Genomic DNA, 7,293 nt, shown 5'->3' on the forward strand with positions numbered 1-7,293 from the left:
CTGGGATTATCTTAGTCGAACTGGCTGGTGCTCCTTCGAACTTTGTAAGCATTATGTAGACTGGGTGCTTCCACCAGCTAACGACACGCGAGGTGGGGTTCAACTGAGATTTTTTTCCCCCCATCTTGGAAACTTAAGCTTGTGAGCCTGAGGCAACATGTTAACAACCTGATGTTGTACCAAAACCAAATATACAAAGTTCAGCAATGTAATAATGCTACTTTTTTTAAACATTGGTGCGCAGTCGCCTTTTACATTCGAGGAGAGGAGGGAATTCTGTTTGTACCTGTGTCTCTTTTGTGGTGTTGTCATGCCTCAAGTTGGTTTCTTTATTTTTTTTGTTTTGTTTTAAATGGGGCTTCATAAATGATGGGTGGAGTGAACACTCATCACACCTGTGATTTGATTGTGAGCATAAAAGAAATGCTCTGCCCTTTCTTTGTCCTTTAATACCATCTGGTTAAAAAAAATATATATATATTTTTTATGTTCCATGGCCAATTGGGCAAGGGCTTCTCTCTCTCCTCTGTTACCAAAAAAAAAGAGGCAGCACTGGGTGTAGTAAAACTCTTAATTTGTGTGTAGGACAAACCTGCCACATTTTGGCGATTTCCATCCGTTAAAGCTGTTTTATACATTAAAGATCACGTGAACAACGAAGCATTTTGATAGTAAGGTAAAGCCTTGTTAAGATTTGTCATTAAAGAGTTTGTTTGAACCATGTTACAAAACAGAAGCTGAGCTCGAAAGCCGGTCACATGTTTTTCTCTCGCGTTTCATTTCCCGTTTTGTCTCTCGCAGCAGCTCGTTGTTGCTGCCGCGTCGTCACACCAAATTATCATGCCGCCCCTTTTTTTCTACTTGTTGTAATGGATGTCACTGTACAGTTTGTGTAATGTTTCAGTACATTTTCTTTTTTTTTTTTCTTTTATAAAACTGTTTGGTTGAGATATCTACTGTTTCACAGGATTCACGCTAACTCTGTATTGGCTTTGAATATTATTTAGATCTTTTGTTACATAACCAAGTTGCAGTGTAGGATGAACAAATGTAATGTGGTGCTGTGGAACTATTTTTATTTTATTTTCCTATAACTATTTTGTCCTTTTTTTTAATTTCCACATTGGGTTTGTTTTCACTTCTTGAATGCTTAGACTACAAGCTTCCCCTCGTTTGTTGCCTCGGTGATTTGCCACTATTGCCATTCACCTCAATTTATTACAGCAGAAACATCAATGCCTAAATACTTGATGTCAATATATACACTTTGTGAGCTCATGCATTTTGCAGCGGCGTTGTAACTCATCAATAAAAATAATCCTATTGTAAACTAACAAGTATTTTGATCATTCGACTGGTTTAGTTCCACAGCACCAAATGTCTTTGTAAACCTTCATTTGTTTGTTTTTATTAGTATATTTGTATCTCCCTCTTTCCCTTGTATTTACCCCTCTCTCTACCTCTGTCTTTCCATTTCTCTTGTATATAACCCCACTGTTTTCAGACTTGTGAGTCTGTATGAACTCCTTTTATACCTCAACTTTAGAATTGATCTAGAAAGAGTAAAACAAAACGGAAGAATATGACAAAATTGTAGTGTTCTTATTAGAAAATTAATAAAAAAAAACAATTTAGTGTGATTTTTTTTTTTTCCAGTATTTCATTTTAGGAGTGTTTCATTTTATAAGTTGTCACAAATGCTCTTGTGATAGTCAAATGTAATAAAAGGAGAGATTGCACCATCTGTTGATTTTTAGGTGAATTTGTTAGCTGCACAAAGACTGAAAACCAAAAAAAAAATTTCTCAAATGCTAACTATAATATTTTTTTTCCTTTAATTCATTCAAAATTTTTAACGTCAACACAAGATTTACAAATATATACACTACGGTTACAATACGTTTGATTTTCTGTCATACCACAGAGTCTGTCCACTTGTCATCTTTACTGTCTCTGTCCGGATTCTTCCACAAGACTGAATCTTCTAACTTGTAGCTAAGAGATTTCTGCAGACGAGAAAAAAAAGTTTGTTTTACAATTGCAGAAAAGGCCACACAATTACTTACACAATTACTCAAAAAAAAAAAAAGAGATGAATCACGAGATGGTATCCTTGTTCCAAGGTATTAGTTTGACAAGATAACCGCTAACAAGTAAGAACAAGCAAGTTTATTCTGCTCCAAGAAGTGAAACTGGAATGGCTCACAGATGGGATGATATCGGAGGAAAAACAAAACTGAAGAGCTGCCATCAAAGTGAAACATGTAACCTGAGGTGCTTTGAGTGCGTGTAGACTCCCTGGCTCCATTTTGATGAGTTACCTCTTTCAATGGAGAGTCCATTTCTGTCGACAGAGTCTCCCTCGGCTGACAGCCTCCATGTCGACAGAAGCAGCAAAGGATCCACTTGAACGTTTTCCGCATCTCGGCGTCGCGTAAGGAATAAATGATCGGATTGACCAGAGAGTTGCACTCCGCTATCACCAAACAGTATTTCTCGTATTTGTTGGCGTTGCCATTTTTACCCTGCAGCCCGTCCAGGAGGAGAACGATGAGGCCAGGTGTCCAGCAGATCACGAAGGCGCCTGCAGAGATGTGGATCGTTTATGGGGACGGAAATGAGCAAAGAACTCATGCACATTTTTTCACTGATGATGCCTGACAAGCTATGGCACAACTGTGTAAGGTCACATTTCTCCATGGTTGCGCAACATCAATGACGCAGAACATATTTACAGACGGGAACTTGGTCACCTGAGTAGTAGAAAGGTAGATTATAACGGTGTTTCCCAACCCTGGTCCTCAAGGCTCACTGCCCTGCATGTTTCAGGTATTCCCTTGCTTCAGTCCAGCTGATTTCAATCGATGACTGATTAACAGGCGTTTGCTGAACTGCAATCAGTTGAATTAGGCGCATTAAAGCTGGGAAACCTCTAAAACGCCTAGGACAGTGTGCCTTGAGGACCAGGGTTGGGAAACATTGGATTATAAGATGGAACAATTCCAACTTAAATCCCCTACAAAAACAAAGATAAGGGAAGAAAGAACGGGTTAGCAGAGAAATGCAAGATATGTAATCTTGACAAGTCTGCACTTTATAAAACATTTGTTTGCTCTGAGTCATTAGTTTACGTTCCTGAGAAACACATGTTTGCCCTTACCCAGCACCATAGAAATGGTTTTCATCAGGTTGATGACGGTCTGCTGCCGTGCCTCCGAGACGTGCTGAGAAGTGTGGCGACCCTGGCGTTTCACGTGACAGAATATGTGAGAGTACATGCCCAGCATAACGAAAAAGGTGAGCAGGTTGAGAAGTGCCCAGAAAATCAAGAAGCGGCGGCTGTAGAGGGGCGCGACAGTGGAGCAGTCCGAGAGATCGCATTCGCAGTTCCAAAACAGCGACGGCACCAGACCCATGACGATCCCTACGGCCCAGATGGAGATGATGAGCAGCACCACGCGCCTCTTGGTCATGGTGCTGTGCAGCTGCATAGTGATGATGGTCTGGTGGCGTTCCACAGCCACCGCCAGGAGGTTGGCGACGGAGGCAGTCAGGCTGATGTCGATCAAAGCCCCACGGATGTACCACTGCTTCTTGGTGAGCGTCGCTGTCCAGGGTCCCGTGTTGAGTATCAGGTTGGTATAGGCCAAACCTGCAAACAAGTCTGCTGCTGCCATGTTTCCCAGCAGGTAGTAAATGGGGAAGTGGAAGCGGCGGTTCATGAGGATGGCTGCCATCACCAACAGGTTGGCCAACACCACTATGAAAGATAAGGGCAAGCCTAGTCCTAGGACCAGGTAGTCCCGCGTAGTCCAGTTCCCTCCGATCGCTTTATTCGCATGTTGGTAGAAGAAGGTGACGCTTTGGTTGCTGTAGCAGCTGCTCGACGTAATGTTGTCAATGGTCATAACTGCAAAGAAAAAGAAAAAAGGCAGAAAATGTTGAAGGGAGAACAACATGCAACTACTAAAACCACATCCTATAATTTACAGGAATTTACATATTAGAACTCAAAAACGGTTTGGTCTTTACCGGCTACTACGATTTTTAAATCTACGTGTCTCGTGAACCACACATCAGGTTCTGCATTTTTATTGAGGAAACAGAAAAATAAAAAAATAAAAAAAATGGAGAAGCAGCTAGTAAAAAAGATTCACCCTTGCTGCTTCCATAGGACTTAGAAAAAAAATGTCTCTTCACAACAAGTGTTGCTGTTCATCAATCTAAAAAAGGATTAAACAATTTCCAAATAATTTGAACTCAAATCAGGTTTTTCACTTGAGCGCTGACCTTTTCTGAATGTGACCCAACAAATTTAGCCCAACATTAGAGAGAGAGAGAGAGAAAAAAAAAAAAAAAACAGCTGAGACTCTGCAGGGATTACATGGTATGTTAAATGCAATTGGAAAGAAACCGAACCTGTATGGCCTGTTTGAAAGGAGTGGAGAAGCATCATGTATTATTCTGACGTGACTTTTTACCCCCTACCCCGCCCCCACGACATTTCGCAAAGTTGTATTTCAAAAAAATAACCCACAAAACATCTGAAGCAATGTCCTTCAGAGGAGCAAATGTTGGTCCCAATGCAGATATTTGGCAACAACCAAATACGACGTCATCACAAACACCTCACAGACAAAATGCCTCACAGAAACTGTCAAGCGTTTCACTGCAGGTATAAAGACTCAACCAAGAAGAACTCGATGAGTAAAACGTAAAGCTGCGAAGAGAAGTGGACCAACATTTCTGCACAAAAGCAATTATATTACAGGATGTCATCATTTAAACTTAGTGTTTCATTCTGGCTTTACTTAAAAAAAAATAATAATAAACGTAGAACCTGTTATGCGTTTTTCTACGTTTAAGGTTCGAGTTTAAGGATTTTCCAATATGGTTAAAATGGATGTTGTGCCGCTGTAGCTGAAAGAATCTTTGCTCTTATTTTCATCCCTTTTGCAGTTGTTATGATGCATAACTGGGACAACAATGCATTGTTTTTTACAAATGGGAGCAGCCAATTAGCTCTCAAAGCTCAAATAATGCCACAGATTCCAGAGGATTGCTTTAAAGTGGAAACCAAAACCAGAAAAACACGCAAGAAAATGGAAAAGTACCACTCAAACAAATGAAAAGAACTGTAATAATGGAAAAGACTCGACCAATGATCTCCTCCAGGGTGACTCAAAGAACATCTAGTACAGAGCAAACCCCTCCAAAAAAAAAAAAACACTCACTGACACATTAAATGAAAGCTCAATTGTTGTCAGACAACCTCCAAACGCCGAATTCAAGCCACACCACACAGTGAAGCATGGTGCCTCAGGCATCATGTTATGGAGATGCTTCCCATACTGCATGTCAGAGATCACAGACAATTGAAAAATATGCGAGACATGTCACCTTGCACCAAAGAGGAAACCCATTTTAAATGGTTGCTTCAAAAACACAGTGATTCCGAGTACAAAAGTGACCGGCATCTAGGTCCAAGGCCAACAATGTTACCAACGTAGAGTGACCACTCCAGTGCTCTACAATACTTTAGTAAGGAATTGTAGAGTGAAGTGAAAAAATGCTGAGAATTGTGGAAATCAGTCCTGGGCTGGAAAACCTGTCACAGACTCCAGAAGTTGGTCAAAAAGTTCTCAAAATCAAGGGAAAGTTCGAGTATTTAAAGAAAAATCTAGACAGAGAAAGTTTTTTTTTTTTTTTTTTTTAGGAATCTGATATTAATTTTAATATTCAATGTCTGCAGTGGTAACACATTCTGAATAGTTTCTTTTATGTTTTGCTCTGTAATAGAATATCATTCCCAATGTATCTGTATGTATTGACATTAACTATGAGCATTTTGAAATTCACTTCTTTAAAACACACTGCTGTTACTTAGAACACAGCTGTATTTTCAATCCCTCCAAAAATATACTTGTGGTTCCAGTGGGTGAAGTGTCCAAAAAAAAAACTTTCCACCAAAGGGCCAAAATTCACTCACAAATTAGCTTTCATTTCCAATGTTATCCATTTTGAAGCAAATTATTATTTTTTATTTAATATCAGATCTCACTTTTTGATTATACAGATCCTCCTTTATTTGTCGACATTTACACTACACTGGTTTCAGGATCATATCCGACTACTATAAGGTGACTGCTGCTCTGTTTCTTTGAGCAATAAAAGATGTGAGTCGTGCTGATTTAGTTGCATATCTAATCAGATAAAGTAATTACCTGAGTTCGTGTGTGAATCACCTGCATTCCAAGCTTTATTTTGTAGCTACGGCAAAAACAAAGCAGAATAAGATGATCAGAGTTCAAAAATCATGTCAACATTTGCCAAAAAGTTCCTTGTTTTTCAATAATTAGATGTTTAAGTCTCATTACATTTACCAATAAGTAAATTAATAGACTTTATTTATTTATTTATTTTATTCTTTCCCCAGCTTTGGGAAATGGTTTCATTTCTGATTAAGTGTGATATGCCGCGGATTCTTTCTCAAATTATTCAAAGAACATAAACCTACCTTTCACTTTAGAGTCTCCTCCATCCGGACATTTCCTTTATGAATTCGGTGACTTGACTTTACGTCAAAAGAAGGAGAAAGTCTTATTTAGTTAGCACTGACAGTGCATGTGTCCTAGTACTTCTCCCGGTTACGCGTCCCTGAATCATTCGAAACAGCTGAACCTGAACAACAGGTAAACGATGTTGCCTCCAAGTACCGCTTTAAAAAAACGGACAAACAATGTCCTCCTGCCTAACATACAGCTTCGGAACACATTGTTCACACAGTCTTGAGACTTCTGTTCAATGTTTGTATAACTTTTCAAATTAACCACAAAACATTGGTATTTCATGAAAAAAAAAAAAAAAAAAGAAGAAGACATATCCTGGTTTGGGCGTTCTGATTGTTTTACCGCTGTAGTATCAAATTGTGACCACCAGGGGCAGTAAACATTGGCCATTCTAAATAGCCGTAAGCCATGTCCTTCCCGTAAACATTAGTCTTCATGTATGTTTATAGTATCCTTGCCACGTAAGCAAGTAACCACACAAGTAGCTACAGAATGAATATATTGTTTTAAAATAGTTTTTGTGATAAGAATATGTCGCGCATTTTGATTTCAGCTTGTGTTACAACGTTTTAAACTCAAACAAAAGCAACTACGTAACTGTCACTTCAGACAAATGCTTGCGTAAAACGACGGTTACTCAAAAACTGATGTCCCACTAGGAACACAGCCCCTGATTTTATTGATGTAGTTTATCAATATGGCCACAAGAGGGCAACGAAGTCGC

At 39.3% G+C, this 7,293-nt stretch overlaps 1 protein-coding gene across 2 annotated transcripts; it reads right to left on the reverse strand.

The window, feature by feature from the left end:
* Positions 1 to 1,812: 1,812 nt before the first annotated feature.
* On the reverse strand, positions 1,813 to 6,985 carry lpar2a (lysophosphatidic acid receptor 2a). Of its 2 annotated transcripts, XM_014983354.2 has the most exons (5): positions 6,518 to 6,985; positions 6,225 to 6,270; positions 3,161 to 3,910; positions 2,322 to 2,584; positions 1,813 to 2,006 (listed from the first exon to the last, which is right to left on the reverse strand). In XM_014983354.2, the coding sequence occupies exons 3-5, from the start codon at positions 3,906 to 3,908 to the stop codon at positions 1,914 to 1,916; spliced, it is 1,104 nt and encodes a 367-aa protein (XP_014838840.1). In that variant the 5' UTR covers positions 3,909 to 3,910; positions 6,225 to 6,270; positions 6,518 to 6,985; the 3' UTR covers positions 1,813 to 1,913. The 2 variants fall into 2 exon arrangements, with proteins under 2 accessions (XP_014838840.1, XP_014838841.1); XM_014983355.2 differs by lacking the exon at positions 6,225 to 6,270 and having other exon boundaries at positions 6,518 to 6,983.
* Positions 6,986 to 7,293: the final 308 nt, after the last annotated feature.

The sequence above is a fragment of the Poecilia mexicana genome, unplaced genomic scaffold (assembly GCF_051168715.1).
Source record: "Poecilia mexicana isolate PSO_F unplaced genomic scaffold, ASM5116871v1 scaffold_8, whole genome shotgun sequence".
Taxonomy (NCBI): domain Eukaryota; kingdom Metazoa; phylum Chordata; class Actinopteri; order Cyprinodontiformes; family Poeciliidae; genus Poecilia; species Poecilia mexicana.

Coding starts and splice junctions, on each gene's coding strand:
- lpar2a (XM_014983354.2), bottom strand. CDS start 3,908: ATGACCATTGACAACATTACGTCGAGCAGCTGCTACAGCAACCAAAGC. Junction 2,585..3,160: donor AACCATTTCTATGGTGCTGG/GTAAGGGCAAAC, acceptor ACATCTCTGCAG/GCGCCTTCGTGATCTGCTGG. Junction 2,007..2,321: donor TGGACTCTCCATTGAAAGAG/GTAACTCATCAA, acceptor TCTCGTCTGCAG/AAATCTCTTAGCTACAAGTT.